Here is a 21,241-nt window from a genome sequence, read left to right on the forward strand (position 1 = left end):
AGATTTAAGCACAACACAGACAAACAGCTCATTTTAATCCAGGAAGTCGCCCGCTGTTATTCTCTACGGATGCCCTGACAAAGCATGCAGACAGCCATGAGGCGGCTTTTTGCTGAACTTCTTAATTTAAGTGTTTTAAGACATATTTTTGAATGCCTAACACGAGCTCCGAACCACAGGTCTGTGCTGACAGATTAGTCAACACAATGTCAGGCTTAGGGAGAGTGGGGAGATAAGATAACTGAATTAGAGTTTGGCTGTGTGGATAATGATGCTACGATTATCAAGCAATGATGACAGGCCAATTTTAAAAGGATTATAATTTGTAACACTTTAAGCACAAAATCCCATCTAGTCGGGTTTAGCGGCTCGAGGTCAAGTTTACAAACATCTTAATGAATCGAAAATGTCACGTGGCTCAGTGCGTGGTTTTTTGTTTGTTTTTTTGCCATTAGAGACTAAGGAGCAATTTCAAGCGGTCAGAGCGATCGTGGTGGTGACTGTTTGTCAAGACGACAAGGTACAAATCAAAGAAAGAGCAGAGGAGCAGCACCTCGAGACCTCGGCTAAAAAAAACAAAAGAAAGAAAAGGGACCGGCTAGAAGAAAAAGCCATGCAACACGCACTCGAATGAACGCACACTTAAGAGACAAACAACACACAACTAGGCTTTTAGTAGACGCACAAGCAAGTGCAGCCAGACAGAAATGGTAAAAAAAAAGAGAAGAAAAAAAAAAGAAAAAAGAGTGAGATCTGGGCAGCGTACAGGCATTACAAGTGCCCAGAAGTAAAAGACAGTCATGGAGGCAAAAGTGCAGAGTTTAGCACAAGAATGTGCGATCACCTTCTAAAATAGTTATGATTCAATGTAAAAAACATTTCCTGTGACAAATGCAGCTTGATTGTCTGTCTCACTGATTTCCTGCAAGATTACTGAAAGCTTGCAATGTGAATATCGTGAAACGTGTCGGAGAGGTGAAGCAGAAGCAACAAATTGTTGCATACGTCTTAGGTGCACTCTTCAAACACTCTTTTAGTTTCACCTCATTCTTTTTAAAAAAATGAAAGATGTCTCAGTGCTTTTGCTTCCATGGCTAATTGAAGGTAAACTGCGTGTGTGTCAAACTAACACGGAAAAAAAGAGAAACAACAGAAAACAGCAGCCCAAACCAACAAGAGATAAAAGAGCAAACATATTTGGTCATGCTGTCATTTTCTGGTAGCCAATAGGAAGACCTGAATCCTTACCACCTGTGGTAGTTGCCAGCGTGTAATGAAAAACAGAATTGTATTTCAGAAACGTAAAAAACCCTCACACACAATCAGAGATTAAACACTTTGGGGCGTGTGGACTGGGAGCCTGATGGCTTCTGACCGTGGTGTTTGATTTAGCGAGTGAATCAACACCACAAATTGGGTGGAAACCTTCAGGCACCCAGGTTTGTTGGTCACCCACATTAAAACAAGGCAGTCAAGAGAACTTCATTTCAGTGGTCCTGTTTACTGAGCGTGCTCGGAGACCACAGACAGAGCTATCAGAGGAATCTTTGAGAAAGCAGTAGTAACAAAACAAAAAAAAAAAAAAGAGAGAGAGAGAGGGGGGGGGGGGGGGGGGGTGTGCAATAATCACATTAAAGCATTATGGGATTTTGACACTTGTAAAGAGAAAAGTCCTACCAGAGCTTGCTCGATGAGCAGGCAGAAGAGGATGGCGTTTCCCACCTCCCTTAAGCTCTGGAAGACATCCGTCTTTAGCTCAGCATACTCAATGATATCCTTAAGCTGGTGGTGGAAGAACTCCAGGATGCCTGGAATGGCAGATGGAGAAAAAGACAGGTGTGATACGGCGCTCCATCTGCATTTTTAAAGATACGCTGATAACATCTATACTCTCCTACAGTCTAGGAAGCAAGCGCCTGCTAATATCTCGTTATGTCATTGATAATCTCTTGCTAGCGGGATGAAATGCGGTGATGTCAGCGGGTCCACGCGGCCTCTCTGACCCACATTTGGTCTGAGCATCGGAGCCTCGCAGCAGAGGACAAGAGGATCATTAACTGCTGTCAGTGAGATCACAGGCAGTAAGCCAGGTACAGACCTCAGGGTACAGAACATCAGTAATCTACAGATTACTAAGCCCTCCTCTTAGGGATATTCCATCTGACTGCCTCTAATCTGCAACCACAGCTCTAGAGTCAAAATGCATTAAGGCAGGTCACGGAGTGCACAAAGATGTAAAAGATTTAGGCAGGTAGAGGATTTTTTGTGGTTTAATTGGACATTGTGCACAACCCAAATGGCTGAGAACAGTCGTGTTCCTAACTGTATTTTGTAGTGGTTCATATGTTGTTATCTAGAATTGTACTGCTTTCTCCAAGTTATGGCTGAATCTTATTCCAGTACTGTTGAATGTTTCCAAGATCTGACTGAAGCCAGAGAGGCAGTCTGTGCAGGACTTTCTCCAATAGTGAGCGGCGATATCTGAACCTGGAGGAAAATGTGACTTAAACTGCTGTGCTATGCATCAAATAAATAAAATATCTGTACCTATAACCAGCTATAAATAGTTAGTGCACATTTGTTACAGCACTTTTGTTTCATATTTCTTCATTATGTAAAGAATACTGTGCAAAAGCCTTGAGCCATGCATTGTTTATTTATATTTTGCTCGAAAAATAGGAAAATAAGTGCAGTGATTAACTGAAACATGTAAAAACATAAATGAAAATTTACTATGTGAGGCAAAAACACAGTGTATAGAACTCTAACAAGCTTGAAAGCCAATTTTTGGTTTGACCACCTTCTTCAACAGTAGATGACTCAACTGAAAGGCCAGACGCATGCTCTCAGCTGCAGTGTCAGGTCTGGTTGCTGGATTTTTCTCCACTTTTCTAGTTTCCTCATTTTTTTAACCACACACCATGTTAAGATATAACAAGTTTTTGGATAAGAGCTCTTTGGAAATCAGTTAATTTGTGCAAAAAACACTATTTTATGCCTGTCAAACTGTGTTCTCTTTGGCAACTTTCACAGACTCAGCTATGAAAGTGTCTTTTTGCCTTTTTGTGACAGGCAGGTAACAAAGCACCTAAAGATACAGTTTAAAATTGGTTCTCTGCTAAGTTCTCTGTTTTGCGCCTTTTATATTGTTGAAAGTGGCTCAAAAAACAAACAAAACATGTCCAACGTTCAAAGCAAAACTCTGATGCATCCTCAAAAAGCGTGCAGAACAATTGCTCAAGAAAGTAAAGCAAAGCATTTTTTTTTAAATGAGGGGCTTTTGCACAGTACTGTAAGTGCATTAAAGTAGTGTGAAGTTATTCTGACGCTGTGGTTTTCAGGCTAAATGATCTGCGATGATAAAAATCTCATATTGAATGTGCTAATCCGCAGCCCGTTTATCATACTTGACATATAAACTCGTGCTTGGTACACAGCTTGATGAGAATGGCATTAATTTTGCAGATATATTTCAACTAAAATTGTGGTATGCTGGTGGTACAAAATTTCACAGCAATCAATCAGGTATTGCTCAAATTTCAAGTTTATGTCGGTCAAAGCACCAACCAATATGCAGACCATTTAGTTTCTTTTTCTCTGATTGCCCCCTTATTCAAAAACGGCTTAATTTGACTTACCTGAAGTCAAATAAAGAATCATATTTAAGCAAAGCGAACAAAGACAGCTCATGTGGAAATGTTAACGCAACAAAATGTGCTCCATTCATTGTAATTTTGGGGAACTCACCTGGGGAGCCGTACTCGTGGCGCGGTAGGCGGCAGATCTTGGGCATGACTTCTATCAGGGTTTTTACATACTGCAGTATGGTGCCCTGTAACTGTAAAGTGACAGAGAAGATGGATAGTTCACAGCAGGCGAGGGGAAGAGAGGGCACAAAAAGGAAGGAGAATAATAACTGTGAGGATCCAGCACACTGAGGGGGAGGACAGCATGCTTTTCAGGATGGAAAATGAAGATAAATACCAGGCTCTTGACAATCTTAAGCAGCTCCTCCATCACCACAGCGATGCCTTGGTAACCAAGGAGGTGGCAGATGGTCTTGAAGTGAGGCGGGCCAACAAAGTTTCTGTAGGAGCTGTATATGTGGGAGTATGCAATGTTGAGAGGCTGAGAGGGAAAGAAGAAACAGACACAATGTTATTCTGAAGCAAGAGGAAGTTTGCTTTACACAAAAAATTACAAGTCTTTACTATAATATCACAGATGGTACCGCACCTTAGACCCATACAGGTAGTAAGGCTGTACGTTGGCTGGCTTGTCTCTTTGAGGCTCCTGGGTGAAGGGAATAGCCGTCCGTACAAAGCTGAACAGAGGGAGGCGAAAAAAAGGTAAAGAAAAAACACAAAAGGTAAAAGCAAATAAAATATATTCCTGCAAAACAACAGCGTGAAACTGACCGGTTCGTGGACCCGTTGTAGCAGTAGTTGGGGAGGAAATCAAAGTTGAGTTCCCAGAAGACGTGGAGAGTGATTCGTCCATAGGGGGCGGAGACATTGTGGTTAGCCTCGCGGAACATGGCGTCAAAGCTGTCCAGCGTCATGTGCTTGGACAGGAGGCGGTGGGTTAGCCTGTTAACCTCCAGCAGCCATTCCAACTCCTGTCCAGACATGCAGTGTGAGAAGGATGATGCGCACAGGACACAAAAATAGATTGACGATTTTCACTAGTTTCCCTGATGTTTGAGCTCACCACTATAGAGGTAAGATCCTCGCTCTCAAAGCGGCTGATGGCGTGGTCCAGGGACTTGTACATTGCTGCAGAGATCCTCTGGGTAATCAGACGGTTCAGGTCAATCGAGCGACCCAACAGCTGCGTGAGACAACAGGGATTGATGAAAAATACAGTGTGAAAGTCAGACTGGTGGTTAAATAAATACAGATACAGCAGATGTGTTTTCATGTTTCTGCTACCTGCACGTGTCTCTGTTTGAGCAGCGTCTCGTAGCGGTTTGATGGAGGATACGGGATGATTACGCCGTAATTTTTACACTCAGCTCTGAAGCGCTTGTCTAGGAGGACACTGAAGAACACATGGCATATGAGTTTGTAAAGTCTGCAAAGAGCGCTTCAATATCTGCCAATAACTCTAAAATACTTTTTTTTTTTAAAGTCACATTTTCTTTTTTTACCTTCCAGCCATTGCTTTGTAGTAGGCAAATATCTGATCTGCTAGCTTGTAGACAAACTGATCAAAGCAGAGGTTTACCTGAGAACAAAGCAAAGAAAATGGTTATTAGATTCAATTCAAAGTATTTATTGTCATGTGTCACGAGAGAAAAAGGCATTTCTCTGTGCAATGAACACCCACAGATGCTGATAAATATATACGATAGAAATAGAACATATAAATACAAATAATACAAATAAATGAAGACAGAAAAGGAGACAGAATATGGAGATTTGAAACAGAGATGTGTGCAAAAGAGCTATAGCTTAATATGCTGGCTTAATATGCAAGATGGCCTGATGTGCAAAAAAATATATACCGTATTTCCCGGACTACAAAGCGCACCTGAATATTAGCCGCACAAGCTAAAATCAGGGGAAAATCCTGTTTTGTACATACATTAGCCGCACCTGACCAAAAGCCGCAGGTGTTTCAATATTGACTTATCATATGTAAGAGAATATGCACAAAGCGAATTGTCAGGAAAGAGATGGCTGTTTGGAGACACACCCCTTTTATTAATATTTTGAAAATCAAGTTATGGGTACATATTTGCACATGTAGTACATAACAGTAACCTACAGCACACCAGAAAAATAGATTCAGACTACCTTTTAGGCTCAGGTGCAGTGACACGGCTTTAACAAGAAGAAAAGTCAGTCATTCACCATCTTTCTCTTCTTCCTGCGCACTAAAACCACCAAAGTCCTCTTCTCCAGTGTCGGATACGAACAGGCTCAGGATGGCTTCGTCATCCACTCTCAGCTTCTTTCCTTCGTTGTCACTTTCAAAACCAAAGATAATCCTCATTGTCATTGTCAGTGTCGGAGTCGAACACCCTCTGAAGGGCCGTGGCGGTGTCCTCCTCTTCATCATGCAGCAGTCCAGCCCTTCGAAATCCGTTGGTGATCGTGGATGTTTGCACACTTTTCCACGCTGTCAGAATCCACCGGTAGAGTTGAGCACAACTTGCTTTTCGCAAGTTTATCGCCGCTCATCATCCACGCCTCCCGCTGAATGCGTAGCGCTACTTTGAAGTTTGTTTTTCGCGCTACTTGTACGGCACTATGTTGCCTGGCGGATGGACATGTGACCAACATACCACCCTTGAACCCCGATCCTTCCGCCAGGCAACGTAGTGCCGTACAACAGTGGAACAAACAAAACAAATCGTCTTATGATATCACAAAAATCATGGACAATCTATAGAAAAGCCGCACCTGACTAAAAGCCGCAGGGTTCAAAGCTTGTGCAAAAAGTAGCGGCTTATAGCCCGACAATTACGGTATATTATTACTGTTCAAAAATGGGTCAGCAGTTCAAGAGTCTGATGGCAGTGGGGAAGGAGTTGTTGAGTCTGGATGTTCTGGATTTCACATTTCTGAACCTCCGCCCAGAGGGCAGAAGTGTGAACAGTCCGTGTTGGGGGTGTGTGGGGTCTTTGAGGATTATTAGATTAGATTTATCCCTTTAAATTTCCATGGGAATACTCCTAATGGTGGCTATTAGAACTTACCTCAGCCTCGATTTCATCATAAAGGAACTGTTTCTTGAACTTGGTGAGAGCGTAGTAGCCACTGTCATTATACAAATCTAGAGGGTACAGCACATACCTGAGAAGAGATAGTGGGAGTTAAAATACTGCTCTTTTTTAAAGTCATAATCAATGAGTGTTTAACTGATCTACTTCTTACTCCATCATGGAAGGCTCCTTGGTCTCCAGGATGTGGTCAGTGAGGATCCACGGCATGGACATCTCAATGGGGAACTGGATTCTGCGGCCCATGGTGAGCTCCAGGAAGAATTCTCTGAACCAGAGCTGGGACAAGTCACAGCACTGCTGCAGGGCCTCTGTGTGACAGGACAGTGGCAGGAAGAAGGAAAGAAATGGCAGAAAAGATTGGCAAGCATTAGCAATGTTTGCTCTCATTGCTCTTCCTCTGCCTCACAAAGGAAGCAAGAGTAAAAGCTGTTAATAATGTTAGCTGATGCTGTGGAGTATTCATTCACTTCTCTTCTGGTTTTTCCTTTGACAACTTGGTCTGTTTGAACTTTCAGAATTCCAGCTTACCACTAAAGTTGAGCAAATGTGTGAAGAAGAAGGACTGCTTGTGGAAGTCTTCTATGGCTGTGACTATGGGTCCATCAAGGCTGCTCCGCAGAGTCTTCTTGGATCCACTCTTGTCTGCTATTAGGGATTCCAGCATGGTGCGTACCATGTACAGCTGTGGAGGAGAGAGACAAAGGTTAAAATATAAAAAAGTGGAAACCTCCTTTTTACCAAGCAGCAACCTGGGTGAAAAATGAAGCCAGTATAGAAGTGTAAAAAGGAGCCACTTCCACAGGCACTAATGTACAAACAGATGAAACAGAGATGCAGGCTTTAGAGCCGAGCGCTGATAACAAGCCAGATGGTGTCTCTCCTCTTTAGTCTGGAGGACGCGGTGTGCGTGTTTTCCAAAAAGAATTAAAAACTTCGATTAATCTGACCACAAAACCTTTATTCGGTGATTATGAATGACTTTTGGCCTAGAGAACATGCTTCTGGATCGTGCTCTTTTTTGCATGATTGCACTCTAACCTGCAGATAGCAGGTTGCAGATAGTAACTGTGCTCACAGACAGTCATTTCTGGAAGTGTTCCTGGGCCCATACGGTGATTTCCATGACAGAATCATTCCTGTTTTTAATGCAGTGCCACTCAGGGGCCCAAAGATCATGGGCACCCAAGAGCAGATGGTCTGCCATTTTTGAGACTGGTGATGGCATCACATTCAAAATATGCTAAATTTTTTTATGAAATAATAAAATGTTTCCATTTAAACAACTGATATGCTTAAACAGTAGTGTATATAACTTTTACACTCATTGCATCAGACGAATATGAGTGGACAAAAGCTCATGTGACAGACCATTATTACTCATTTGAAACCTTTATGAAACACGACTGTCAGCTGCAAGAGAATTCAATATTAATGAATCAATGGTACGGAAGTAGAGGAAGCAAGAAGAATGAGTTGAGTAAAGTTTGACTTATCTGACTGTCTTGTTTCACTTAATGCGCCTTATAATCCAAAAAATACAGTTACTTCTACCTTCCTTTAGCATGTCCAGAAGTATAACGTTTTGTGCGATGGTTAGCATCTTCCACTGCCTTTGACGTTGCAAAATGGTTTGTCAACATTTTTGCGTTTGTTGGGGATAAACTTACAAACATACAGTGCAGCACTTCAGAGTCACACTGCTAGCGATCAAAGATTTATGTAAATTTGACAAGCTGAACGCATTCTGTACTGTACAGGAGAGACGGCACGGAGGAGACTGATTGACAGTAGTCTAGAGCCAATCGGGAAACAGAACACAATGCACTGTTAAAAAAAAAAAAAGCATGCAAAATTGCACAAAGAAATTCCCGAAACAGCAAGGCCGCGAAAGGTGAACCTCGTTATAGCGAGGGACCACTGTAACTTGAGAGAAAGCTTCATTTCTAATTTAAAGATAACACCTTTACTCAAACCCACACCCCAAATCTATGTATTTTAAAAAGTCATAACCTTCATGAAAATGTATCAGACTCCAAACAGTGTCAGTTTCTTTTAAATGGGAACACCGTGCAGCATAACTCACGCAACTCTCACACCACATGTACATTTTCAGGTTTTGCAACTGCTAATAGGAAGTTAAGCTACTTTAAAAATCTCAGTAGTTTCAAAGATAATACATGCAGATCTAAATGCTTTCACTACAGACTGAACACCATTCTTTAAGCACCCTGGTCCGTTTCACGTCTCACCTGTGTGCTGGAGGGTCCGACGGCTCTACGAGGCACCTTGATATCAAAACCGCCTTTCGGGTCCTTCTCACCCCTCAGACAGGGGTCATTTGGAGGTTCCCTGGCTCCTTCCCAGTCACAGACAGTTTTTCGAATGGCCTGGAGAACGCTGCAGAAAAATGTAAAAATACTTCGTCTGTTGTTTAGTCTGAAACAAAAGAAACGGATGCATTTGTGATTGCATCATTTTTGTACCTGATGAGAACGTTCTTCTTTTTGCGTACAGCCTGGCGCAGAGGTTCTCTAAGGGTCATTTGGGCAAAATCCTGCAGAGCTGCGTAGATGGTATTCCTAATGGCCTGGTTAAACACAGACTCCATTCGGCCCATCAGAACCTTTGGGACACATAACATCGTTTATTGCATCACCTAATTTTAATGCCGCTTTAATGTCAATTGTGCAAGTTGCATTTTTGGAAATAAACTAGTGAAAACTATGCTTGTGTCAAACCATGCACTCAGCTGAAGTGCAAAAAAATATCCAGATAGTGAACATCAGTGAGAGTGCTACTCATATTTCAATAATCTTTTACCTGCAGCCCTTTGATCATGGCAATGACCTCCACCAGGGCAAACTTCTCTTCACTGGTGTAGTTGTAACGTGTGGCTCGCTCATACTCCTCCGCCGTGCCTGGACAGTCCTTATTACAGAATTTATCCGTGGGATGTACCAGTTTCCATGAGTACTGAAACAAAGGAGAGCTATAATTAGATCAAAGCCAGAACAATAAATAGCAAAAAAACAACCCACATCATACGTCCAAAACCCACTCATATTCACACTGACGGCCCCACAAAGCATTTTCCCTACCCACACAGGGATGCAATCAATCCCACGCTTTACTCACAACTTCCATGACATGCGTGCTCCACTTAGACAGCAGCTGCAGACCCCTCAGAGCCAGGTCGAACAGCTCCCTGTACTCCTCGTCTGACTTCTGGCTGTCCAGGCCCGAGCCGGTCACCACTTCGCTGTTGCTGTAGCGCGCTAGCTCGGAGATGAAACGGATGTGGTCATCCCTGATCTGCACCATCTGCTCGCACAGGTTGTACTGCGGAGAGATGCTGCTCTGAGTGCACGTCCACCTGGGCACAGATGGGAAAAGAGGGTTGGGAGGGAGTGTGTGGGAGTTTGGTCATCAAGGAATTTTACTTCGGCCTGTAGTTGTAGTGGTGGAAAAAAAAAGAAGAGTAACATCCAGATTTCTGTAAATTACACCGGTGGATGGGTTTGCTCACTTGGACTTGTTTTCTTCATAGTGTGCGCTCGTCTCAATGTAGCGTGACAACTCGATCTGCATGTCTCCAAACAGCGGCACCACTTGCAGCTGAGAAACAAGAGTGAATGCCTCACTTCGTGGGATAAACACAACAAAGCGTGTAATGGGAAAAAGAAAACGCTTAAAAGCCCTTACTTTGAAGAACTTGTCGATCTTGCTCAGGTTGATCCTCTTTTTGGCATCTAGTTTATAGATATTACTCACATTCCCATCCATCAGGTACAGACCAAAGCCCATAACCTGTCAAAAAGAAACGGAAGGGGAAAAGACAAATTGGCAAAAAGACGCCAGAAAGAGATAGTTTCGAAATGTTGCGAGCTGGCGGCAGATAACGATGTCAAACGCGCGCTTACCTTAAGCAGCATGTGTTTCTCGCTAGGCGTCAAATACATTTTGTTCTCATAATAGTCTACACAGATGTTGACAATGTCTGCCAAAAGCTCCTCGTAGCCGGGAATCACCTCCAACTGTTGATGCAGGCACTGCACGGAAAAAGCGCGACACAACAAGTCACCTTTAGATAAACAGTAATGCACTGACAACACAAGAAAGGAGGACTCACTGTACCCTGTGCGTACGTGGGATTAAGCATCAACAACAACACAAATAAAATAAGATCGAACACAATTCAAGAGGACCAAAAACCAGCAATACACTGAGCCGTAACCCCGGCAGCTGTTAAATCTTAATAAGCAGACTTTCAATGAGAAACTTCCTGTCGGGTCAGCGTTCAGCAAGTTAAAGGCTGATTTAGGTGAGAACAGCCACACTAATTACATAACAGCTCCTCTGCTCTGACTAACATTCAGGCAGCAGCTCTGTGACACCTTGAGTACAGCTGTGAGTCATTCATTCGCTCAAGTCATTATCCTGGAGCAATCCAAGTCACCTGCTGTACTATCACCAGGATATTTAATTGTATTTGCAATAAACCCCCAATTAAAATGTCTATTTTCACAAAGATGCACTAAAAAAAACAAAAGAAAGATGGAACCTAAGTCATAGTCTTTTATTAGCCACGCATAATCCCCGCACTGACCTGAGTGATCCTGTTGTGGTTCGCTAAAAACATGGAGAGATTCTGAGACTCCTGGATGGACTGGGGATCAGCCATCTTCCTCAAGAACTGAGCTGCCCTAGAGGTAGGAGAGGAGAGGAAAGTTAGTTTGGCTCTGCAGCGTGAGAAAAAAACAAAACAAAAAACGTACATTTGAATCTCTTTACTTAGGGTTCACTACCGTTTGTAGGCAGAGTGATCGTTTTTGACGCTACACTTCATATTCTTCAGTTCGTCCAGCACTGCGAACATGTTGATGAATTTGCCCAGAGTGAGCAGATAGGCCTCAGACACGAAGTCTTTCCTCCTCTCGGCGTGGCACAGACGCTTCACTTCGCTGCAGAAGCGTTCTATGGCTTTCCTCTGATAAAAAACAAACACAAAACCAACTGATTATCAACAGCTCTATTAATAATGAATACATATGCATAAAAAATGTTTAAAAACCCTCCTTTGTCTCTATAGACATAAACATACGTTGGTCTGTTTAGTGCTTTATCATAGAGTTTCATTGATCTAGTTTATGTAATCTTAAAGTAGGATCTTACCTGGAAGTACATGAACTTCATGAGCTTGGTCACTTCGGGCTCTAGCACTTCCACCGTTTTCTCGTAGATCTCCACTCGGTTGGGCTGCTCGTTGCATTTCACCTAGCAGACACAAGATGGTGCCATCACACAGCCTGATCTCACAGCAACAATGCACCACATATACTTTCCCCCAGGTAACATATTAGCTGCTCCGATCCCCCACGACCCCACCCCACTCCCATCTTTTTGCTCCGTTTTCCCAAAAATCGCGATTACTAAACATTTTCGTTTAAAACTGTAAACGTCAGTTTTGGGGAACTTTGTTACATGTAACAATAAAATCATTAAGGTCACACTGCAGACCTGCGGGGTGTACTAGGAAACAAGATTAGTGAGGTATGCTCAGTTTAAAGTTAGAGTTCTTTCTCTCTCTCTTTTTAACCCGTCTACATCGCCATGGCAACTAACACTGAACGCTGAGCAGGTCCAGCTTGCGTGGTCCTAATTTGCTGCTCAGTCCAGCAGCTGACAGGACAAAGATGAGTGAATCGATCGGCCAATTTGTAGACTTTTAATGCTTAAGAATATCCAATGTGTGAAATTGATTTCACTCTCATCTGGCCACAATTTCCACATCTTCAGAATACAGGACAGAGTAAGTCCTGACTGTAGCGAGAGCGACTTAGCCATAAACAGCATCAATGAGGGCACACTGAGTAGGACAATATGAACATACAAGTTCGCTACATTTGAATGATTTTTTACAGCATCCTCCCACCTTGATTTATTTGCAGTGTTTGAAGTTTGACTTTCTTTTAATAGTCTTTATATTTCCTTTTCTCACATGTTCCTCTGGGAGTTAAGTGGGCAGCACTTGAGGGTCAGTTTATGTGAGCGTGCACAGAGAAAGTCTGAACAAACAGAAAAAGCCGACAACCACCCGCTGCAATGCCTCTGACTGGGGTTTAAGGTTTCGTTGAGCCAGCTAATGTAAAAAAGCCTGACTGTGTTGAACTTGTGACTGCACCCCTTTGTTAAGGCAAATGCTTTGCAGTCTAATTCGGTTTGAATTTTTTACGTAACAGGGTGGTTTCTGATTTTTTTTCCCCCCTTTTTATTTATAGCTAAAAATACAGCTGTCAGTGAACCAGAAGCTCAGCTGCAGGCAGTGTTGTTTCTGCTCTGTAGAATCACCACCGCCTGCAGCTGAGCTTCTGGTTCAGTGGCAAAACGGTGCAAAGTTAGGCAACCCAACTACCAACCCACAACTCAAGCCTAGCAACATCTGCCTTTCATACGGCCTTTTTGAGTAATTGTTCCTTACAGTGAAAAGACAGTGTGACAGCTTGAATAAAACTCTGTTATGATGGTTTAGCATTAGATCTAAAGGTTAAGATGTGAGGACATGAAGGAAGTGATCATTAACCTGGGGAATGGCTCTGGAACAGCTTCTCCATGTGTAAAGCATCACAGCATATTCATGTCCTTCCTCCAGCATCTCATTCTGTAGAAATAAACAGAACAAAGACATTTAATTCCTCATGCACAGCTGAAGTCACGCCAGAACTAGATACCTCAACAAGCTCAAGATTATATCTACATTGCTGTGAAAAAGTATTTCCCATCTTCTTTTTTGCACATGCCACATTTTTTTTGTTTCAGATGATCAAACTAATTATTTTATTAGACAAAAACCTGAGTAAATGCAAAATACATTTTTTTAAATGATGATTTTATTCATTAAAACAGTAAAAATAAAAATGACCCAACCGTACCCGGCCCTCTGTGAAAACCTCCCCTCCCCCATTAACTGTTAACTCATTAATTAACTGTGAATTCAATTTCACATGCCACACCCAGGCCTGATTACTGCCAGCTCTTTCGAATCAACAAAACACTTAACTATAACCTCTCTAACAAACTGAAGCAGGCTACAAAAATCTCATCTAGCAACTCATCAAGCTTTGATCTCTAATAAAATGAAGAACAGATGTAAAACACTGAAGTCTGGACGGGTTACCACGTCATCTGTAAAGGTTTGGGACTCCAGTGAATCACAGTGAGAGCCATTATCCACAAATGGAGACAAAACTTTAAACCAGGCAACCAAAATTACTCCAAAAGCGCATCGATCACTCATCTAGGAGGTCACCAAAGAACCCAGAACAACACCTGAAGAACTGCAGGCCTCACTTGTCTTGGTTAAGGTCGGTGATCATGATTTAAAATTCAACAAGAGGAGACTGGGCAAGAATGTCACCTGTGAGAGAGTTCCAAGGTGAAAAGCACTGCTGACCACAAAGAACACAAAGGCTCGTCTTACATTTGCCAAAAAAAAGCCTGGAGCACTGTACCCAAAATCATTTCCCCTAGGGATCAATAATGTATTCTGATTCTGATTGATGATCTCCGAGACTTTCGAGGCGAAAATCTTTTGTGGGCTGGCAAGAAGAGAGCTGAACTTTGTGGAATCTTTGAGTGCCGTTACATCTGGTGTAAAATCAAAGAGAGAATTTCATATAAAGAACATCACACCACCAGTCAAACGCAGTGGTGGAGGTAGTGTGATGGACTGAGGCTGCTTTCTTCTTCAGGATCTGGATGACTTCAACCCATGAATTCTTCTCTCTACCAGAAAATCCTGAAGGAGAATGTCCAGCCATCAATCTGTGCACATTTGGGATACACAGCAGGACAATGATCCAAAACACGCCGTAAGAGCACCTCTGGGTGGCTCAAAAAAACCAAAAACCAAATAAAGGTGTTGGAGTGGCCTAATCACTTAAACCCAATTGAAATGCTCTGGCATGGCCTTAAACAGGCCGTTCATGCTTGAAAACCCTCTGATGTGCCTGATTTAAAACAGCTCTCTAAAATTCCTCCACATTGAGGTGAAAGATTCACTGCCAGTTATTGCATACACTTGATTGCAGTTCTTGCTGTGGCACAGTTAGGGGAAGTTTAGGAGAACTGCTTCTAACACAGGGTCAGGTAGGTTTAGATAGCTTCTTCTTCCCTAAAAAACTGCAGTTGGTATTGACTCAGGTTATCTTTGTCTAACATTAACATCTGTTTGAAGTGTGACAAATAAGCAAAAAAATAAAATAAAAGATATCTAAAAAGATATCTGGAAGGGGGTGAATACCTTTACACGGTACTATATCTTAGTAACAGACATTCTGCAAAGCTACTAAACACATCACACATCTCAGATTAAACCCACATTGCAGGACTTGATAAATATTTTAGCAGGGAAACATTTCATCCTCTCAGAAATAGGAAAGACAGATTCCTCCATCCCTGCGGCTAAAGGACGAGTGCCCCCAAATAGCCTGGCCTCAACCTGAATGTGACTTCCTCGTTGAACCGGTTAAATAAAGCTCTCACTTCCCCTCTTCGACAGTCACATCACATTCTCTGTTCATTCACAATCAGGGGAGGGATGTTTAGTGCTCGGCTGCCTCTCTGATTCACCAGCGTGTGAGTGGAATTTGTGTCTGCAAGAGTGTGCGTGCGTTATTTTTATGTGTGTCCCGCCACAGGCCGAGCCAAATGATAATCAATTCACATGAAACGAGGCTCTCTTTAAGGGCACGAGGCTGCTTCCCACAGTCTGCTTTGATTTTACTGAAAGAGGAACAAAAACTACTGAGTTGAGACCACAAAAGACTGAATTTCACTAGTTAGCTATTAAAGGAAAAAAAAACAGTGGAATGGAGAGCAATCCCGTGATGTTTATTTTAGTAACCAGCGCCGCAGGTCTCACCATGCTGGAGTGGACTGTGGCTTGCTCGATGTAACGGGCGATGCCAGTCACAAAAGCATTCCTGTCTTCAAAGTTGGTGTCAAAATTTGCCTGCCGAAGGAGAGACAAAAAGGGGTCAAAAGACTGTACACTGAAAAGGACCAATCAGCTGGGGACGATGGTAGGTGGCAGCGGTGGCGGCACTGTGAACCAGTGCGTACCTGGTACATAATAGAGGAGGGAGGGGGTTCAATGCACGGCTGCTGGTCCGGGAGCGGCAGCTCCTCCAGCAGGTCCACGTTGGACAGAGCATCCTCCAGGGTCACGTGGGTCGTCATGGTAACGAGGTGTCACTCAAACAACGCCCCAGGCTGACATAGAAAGAGAAAACAGAAGGAAAGATAGGAGTTAAAGAGGCACCGCAAAAAGGAGGAAAAGTGCTTTTGTGATTCCCAAAACAGAAGGTCTCACACGAGTACTTCCTACTGCAGTTTTACACATATATGTCGGCAAACGGGTCAAAAAGTTACAGGTGAAAATGACTTGGTCAGTCACGACACAATACTTTTTGCAATCCGGTTGTTCAGTCTGACGTCACTAGCCGTGTCTGGGCCTAAACTCCGCTGCAGGTCCATATATCAAACGATCACTATGGCATTACTGAGAGTTGAAAAACTGTCTAAAGTCTTTCATCTTTAATAAAATGATCAGCGTTCTGCTCTACCAGGTGTAACAATTGAGTTTAACATCCAGGCATCCATGAAAACGGAATTTATGACATTTAACGGAGTTAGAAGTTAGCAGGAAGTTAGCTCGCTAGCTTCCATCTAAATACAATATAGCATGTCCTGACTGCGGGGTTTTGGAAACAAATTAAAACGTACAGCTCTGCTATCACTTCCAGCATAAATGAAGACAGAAAACTAAACAGCAGTGACGTTTGTAGGGTTACTGAAGTTTGGCTAGCTGGTATATAATGATGTGCTACGTGACCGCTAGTGACACAGCTATGTTAGCATAATATAAACAAGCTAACTTTTTTCCACTCGATAAAAGTTACCGTGAGTGTTCTCAGTGGTCAGGAACAAATGTAATCGCATGGCAGGATGCTGTAAAAGGACCAAACTTCAGCCAGGAGAACAACTGAGATAATCCATCCACAATACGAGGTTAGTCATTCATATACTGCTGCATGGGCTGGGCTGTAGTTACATCCTAAGGTTTTAAAAACTGAGCTTAAATAAATGATTAGTGGTAATAAAAGCCGAGGGAGGTCAACAGTGATTACTGACTGTTTTAGGAGCTTTTTGAGATTAAATAGAAGAAAATACATAACATTAAACATGTTAACAACACAAAAGCCATATTAAACGCAGACTACTTTAGGTCCGGAAGTAGGATTCGTCACGTCATCACTTAACAATCGGATAGGCTCTGTATTGCACTGACATGTACTGCAATTTGGGGTGGCTGTAGCTCTCATCTACTGATGGGAAGGTTGGTGGTTCGATCTCCGATCTTTGCTCCGCCAGTCTGCATGCCAAATATCCTTGGGCACGATACTAACCCCAAGTTGCTCTCTGGCGCATCAAAGCACTTACATAGAAAGAGCTTAGAAAAAAGTGCTTGTATAAATGGGTGAATGAGGCATGTTGTATAAAACACTTTAAGCTCTCAGTCCATTTATTACCTTTTTCAATTGTAAATTACATCCTTAAAGTTATATTTTGTGAGTAACCGTTTTTTAAACTGTGAGTAAAACCTGCCATAACACAGAATCAAGTCTGCTATCAGTCTACGGTTGCATGGGGTCAATTATACACTCTGTCAAGCTAAATGTGTCTTTTCTGTTTGGCCTGATTTATTGTAATTTTGCTAAGGTAATATTATATCAGGAGGTGAGCCCTCTTGTTAGTAGAGTAGTATCCCCAGAGTATTTTCATGTATGTGTTTCTTTTCAAATAATAATAATAAAATATCAATATTTGGTGTCCTCGATACAAAAAACCCAAACTGACACGTGATACTGTGCAGCAAAATGAACCTGGGGTGCTTGTCTCAATCGGACAGAAAAGTCAGGGGACAACTGATCAAGAAATTACTGAATAAACAGATAAAAATGAATAAGCAGGTTACACTCTAGCAATTCAAATGCATTCTATAGTCAGATACTGCAGGGTTAAAGGACACATACACCAGACACTGTCTTAGTATGTCTAGACAACTTCATTTCCTCCCATGAAACCCTGTTTTGGTGCAGAAAGTGTGTGCATTCACCCTGCACCTGTATCACTTGGGGGGAAGAAAGGGGAAGAGGCCCCTTGCAGTTTCCTTTTTGGCTTTTTGCTTGACTAGAAGAATATCTGAAGAGCATAATTCATGAAATGCCAAGACCTGGAAAATGCCATTGATCTGGCAAAAAGCAGAAAACGCTTCGAAAAACAGTGAAAGTTCGACAGCAAACACAAAAACGTGTTATCTTGTAAATGCGGCATTGGCAAAATCTGCTTTCCTGTTAAACTCTCAAATTGCTGGCAGCTTTGTACTTTTTTATCAATTCAAATAAATATCAGGTGGTATATATGAATGCATGATTACGATTTCACACTGCAGGATAACGTTAAAAACTACACAGTCACAGCCAGCACAAGCAGAGAGGAAAGTGTGAACACCAAAATACAAGAGAGGGGAAATTGAAAAATAAAATCCTCCAACAGTGGGAAATGGGAAGTAAATGCAGAATCTGCAAAACCGTCATTTTGTGACGAGAAGCCTACATAATGAGTTCGCCGGCTCTTGGTCATCGGTAATGGTCGCATATGCAGGCTTAACCAATGATCACAAATGATCTGAATAGAAAGTGGGTGGGGTTTCCTGTCATATCAGACTGTGACATTTTTTTCACATGGTAGGCCACCAGTCAAACAGCACCGAGTTCTCAGACCTCACCCAGCTTCCAAAATATATGCACACACAGTAAAGATACTTTATATGGGTGCTGCAGCTCTGTATACAGTTTACACTGCAACACAAAATAAAGAAGAAGAAGAAGAAAAAAAAAAAAAGAATGTGGCACAAGTGGGTAAACGGCCACTTGGCCTATTTAGTTAGCGCTTGTGGATCAGACCACACGGGCTTTCAAAACTCAACCTTTATTTTGATCTGAACTAAAGACCCATAAAGTTTCGTGAGTGTATGTTGTGGTGTTACAACACCACAAAAGGAAAAAAAAAACAAAACAACAACTACCAACCTTCTGTCACTATTGCAGTACTTCCAGCTACAGCGGGTCTCATCAATATCAGATTTTACCATGATCAACACACGTAAACACGTACACAGATAAGTATAATGATTACTGGATGCTAAATGTAGGTTGTTCCACTTCCCGTTTCTGCTATTGTGTGAATAACCGCTTCTTTAGTTGATTATCGGTGACATCATTTTCCATTATGGTATAGAGTACCACTCATTTGCTGAGCGCTATCGCCCTTTAACTGCTCTTTTTGTTTCTGTTCCATAATTTTAAGTATGACGTTTAATGTGGACACGGTGGTTGTGAAACAGATAAAAGCCGGCAGTGTATCAAGGATGTTGTGTACCAACTTATACTCTACACGTGTGTGTGTGTGTGTGTGTGTGTGTGTGTGTGTGTGTGTGTGTGTGTGTGTGTGTGTGTGTGTGAGAAACCCCTTTTTTTTAAACGTCTGAGGATTTTGTCATCTTGAACAGAGTGTTTCCTGTATTCTTTACACTGCTGTGCTGCTTTACAACCTGGATGCGCACACTGCCTGATTCTTTTAAGACCTGGCTGGTTATTTATAACCATTCGGCATACAGAAAATGAAACACGCAGCTCACTACAGGGGCTTTGTCGGGCAGACAAACGCGCTCAGTGCTGCTAAACTCCCATCTGTGCATGCAAATACAGACGCGCTCTAAAGCCTGGGTTGGCTGAACAAACTTTCCCACCCTATACAGGGCTCTGTTAAACAGTAGGTTTATCTGTCAGTCTCTGTGTGTATGTGCATCTTCGCCCAGCAAAAAGGGCCCCTTCATTCCCTTCTGGGCACTTGGAAACCTAGTAGAACAACCAAAGAGGGACAAATGAGGCAACGAGACAACAACTCGCTTCACAAAACTCACACAGTAATATTCCCTCCCCCCCGCCGAGTTCACGTTATAACTGCAGCCTCTATACATGAAGAGCTCTGGTCTGATGTCTTCGTGACAGCACTAAACAATGAGGTGGTGAGAAGATCCCAGAATATCATGAATAAAGCAGAGGAAAGGAATGAGATGCAGTCAGAACATGGAGCATGATGTAACAGGCAGAAAAAAATAATAAAAAAAAATATGACCACTCTGCGCTGCTAGGCCTTTGTGTAATACATCTTGCCCGAGAGGAAGACAAAGTGAGAGAAAGTGTGTCAACTCCAGCCTCGCACCACTCCATGGGATCTCCCACCCAAGGCTAGCTTTGTAATACACGCAATAAGACCATATGTGATCAGCATTGAAGGCAGGCACAATACGGATCTCGAGCATTTAGTCACGCATGCGATCATTTAGAAAACGTTCAGCGACACCAACTAACTCTGCGGCTAAATGTGCGTCCCAGCAGCGTCTGTGCAGAGCATCCTGTGCAGGGGACGGTGTGTGGCTGAGGTATTTCACAGGCTGGTTGTCATTTCTGAAAGCAGCACAAGAAGAAGAAGAAGAAAAAAAAAAACTGCTTTCATCTTATGATTTCTGTGATGTCATGCTTGCAGAGATGAATATAGACTAGGGAAAGAACAAGAGCATGCCTCGCATAACCATCAGCAAGCTTGGAAAGTACAGACAGCAAACGAAAAGTGAACCAGGTGTATCTAGTTGTATTTATGTTGGCAACTTTATGAAAATACATTTGTAAGTGGTGATAATAATAACTTCATCTGACTGCTACAGTTCCACAACAGCTTGCGCTGCTTCCTTTTTCTTTGTCTAGTTCGTTATTTATATCTAGACTCATTGTCTCGCGGTGTTTCTCAAATCAGTCAACTGCAAAATAGTTGTACTTGTACCCTGAATCACTGAGCTGTTTCGGGCAAGTAACAGTTGTGAGGTGGGACCTGCACATATTGTTTTTTCCTCTTTGGATACATCCCACAGGATTTAGATCTCGGAAATCTGAAGGCCTAATCAACAAATCGGACTCTTGCAGAGCAAATTGTTCTGCTAAAGGAGAAAATGTGCTGAATGCTGTTGTCTGCCACAATGTTTAGGTAGGTGATAAGTGGAAAAATGAAACTCACATGAGTGATAATGACCCCGAGGTTTCCTAGCAGAATGCTTTCCTGATGATCACACTGACTTATTCCAATATTCTAGCTTATGGACCTATATAGCTTTCCCAGGTAAACACTGCACACATATAGCCGACCACATGATGATTAATCAGAGCAGCCCACCATTGGCCACTTTAATGCTCACATGCTTCCTGTGAGCACAAACAGGGGTCAGCATCATGGCCAGAATTAAGTTTCCAGCAATTTGTGTTTCAGCTCTTCACACAAGTAAGCCTTTCCTTCCAAAAAAAAGCATTAACGAGCCTTGTTACCTGACAAAGA

The 21,241-nt window shown here is 42.4% G+C and overlaps 1 protein-coding gene across 2 annotated transcripts in view; it reads right to left on the bottom strand.

The window, feature by feature from the left end:
* cyfip2 (cytoplasmic FMR1 interacting protein 2) overlaps positions 1 to 21,241 on the bottom strand; it is a 28,121-nt gene that overhangs the window by 3,918 nt on the left and 2,962 nt on the right. The window contains exons 2-26 of one of the 2 annotated variants that reach the window (XM_080901303.1): positions 15,851 to 16,000; positions 15,651 to 15,740; positions 13,311 to 13,388; positions 11,903 to 12,004; positions 11,536 to 11,717; positions 11,337 to 11,433; positions 10,651 to 10,779; positions 10,433 to 10,537; positions 10,257 to 10,345; positions 9,866 to 10,103; positions 9,551 to 9,703; positions 9,214 to 9,353; positions 8,980 to 9,127; positions 7,259 to 7,412; positions 6,882 to 7,038; positions 6,704 to 6,800; positions 5,150 to 5,226; positions 4,932 to 5,040; positions 4,711 to 4,830; positions 4,419 to 4,618; positions 4,237 to 4,324; positions 3,985 to 4,128; positions 3,748 to 3,838; positions 1,678 to 1,808; positions 5 to 1,251 (exon numbers count right to left, since the gene is read on the bottom strand). In XM_080901303.1, the coding sequence (XP_080757429.1) occupies positions 1,210 to 1,251; positions 1,678 to 1,808; positions 3,748 to 3,838; positions 3,985 to 4,128; positions 4,237 to 4,324; positions 4,419 to 4,618; positions 4,711 to 4,830; positions 4,932 to 5,040; positions 5,150 to 5,226; positions 6,704 to 6,800; positions 6,882 to 7,038; positions 7,259 to 7,412; positions 8,980 to 9,127; positions 9,214 to 9,353; positions 9,551 to 9,703; positions 9,866 to 10,103; positions 10,257 to 10,345; positions 10,433 to 10,537; positions 10,651 to 10,779; positions 11,337 to 11,433; positions 11,536 to 11,717; positions 11,903 to 12,004; positions 13,311 to 13,388; positions 15,651 to 15,740; positions 15,851 to 15,967 (3,078 nt within the window). In that variant the 5' untranslated portion in view covers positions 15,968 to 16,000 and the 3' untranslated portion in view covers positions 5 to 1,209. Of the gene's footprint in view, positions 1 to 4; positions 1,252 to 1,677; positions 1,809 to 3,747; positions 3,839 to 3,984; positions 4,129 to 4,236; positions 4,325 to 4,418; positions 4,619 to 4,710; positions 4,831 to 4,931; positions 5,041 to 5,149; positions 5,227 to 6,703; positions 6,801 to 6,881; positions 7,039 to 7,258; positions 7,413 to 8,979; positions 9,128 to 9,213; positions 9,354 to 9,550; positions 9,704 to 9,865; positions 10,104 to 10,256; positions 10,346 to 10,432; positions 10,538 to 10,650; positions 10,780 to 11,336; positions 11,434 to 11,535; positions 11,718 to 11,902; positions 12,005 to 13,310; positions 13,389 to 15,650; positions 15,741 to 15,850; positions 16,001 to 21,241 lie in introns of those variants that run through there. The other variant, XM_080901302.1, reaches the window with a different exon arrangement.

This window comes from Rhamphochromis sp. 'chilingali' (assembly GCF_963969265.1).
Source record: "Rhamphochromis sp. 'chilingali' genome assembly, chromosome: 13".
Lineage (NCBI taxonomy): Eukaryota > Metazoa > Chordata > Actinopteri > Cichliformes > Cichlidae > Rhamphochromis > Rhamphochromis sp. 'chilingali'.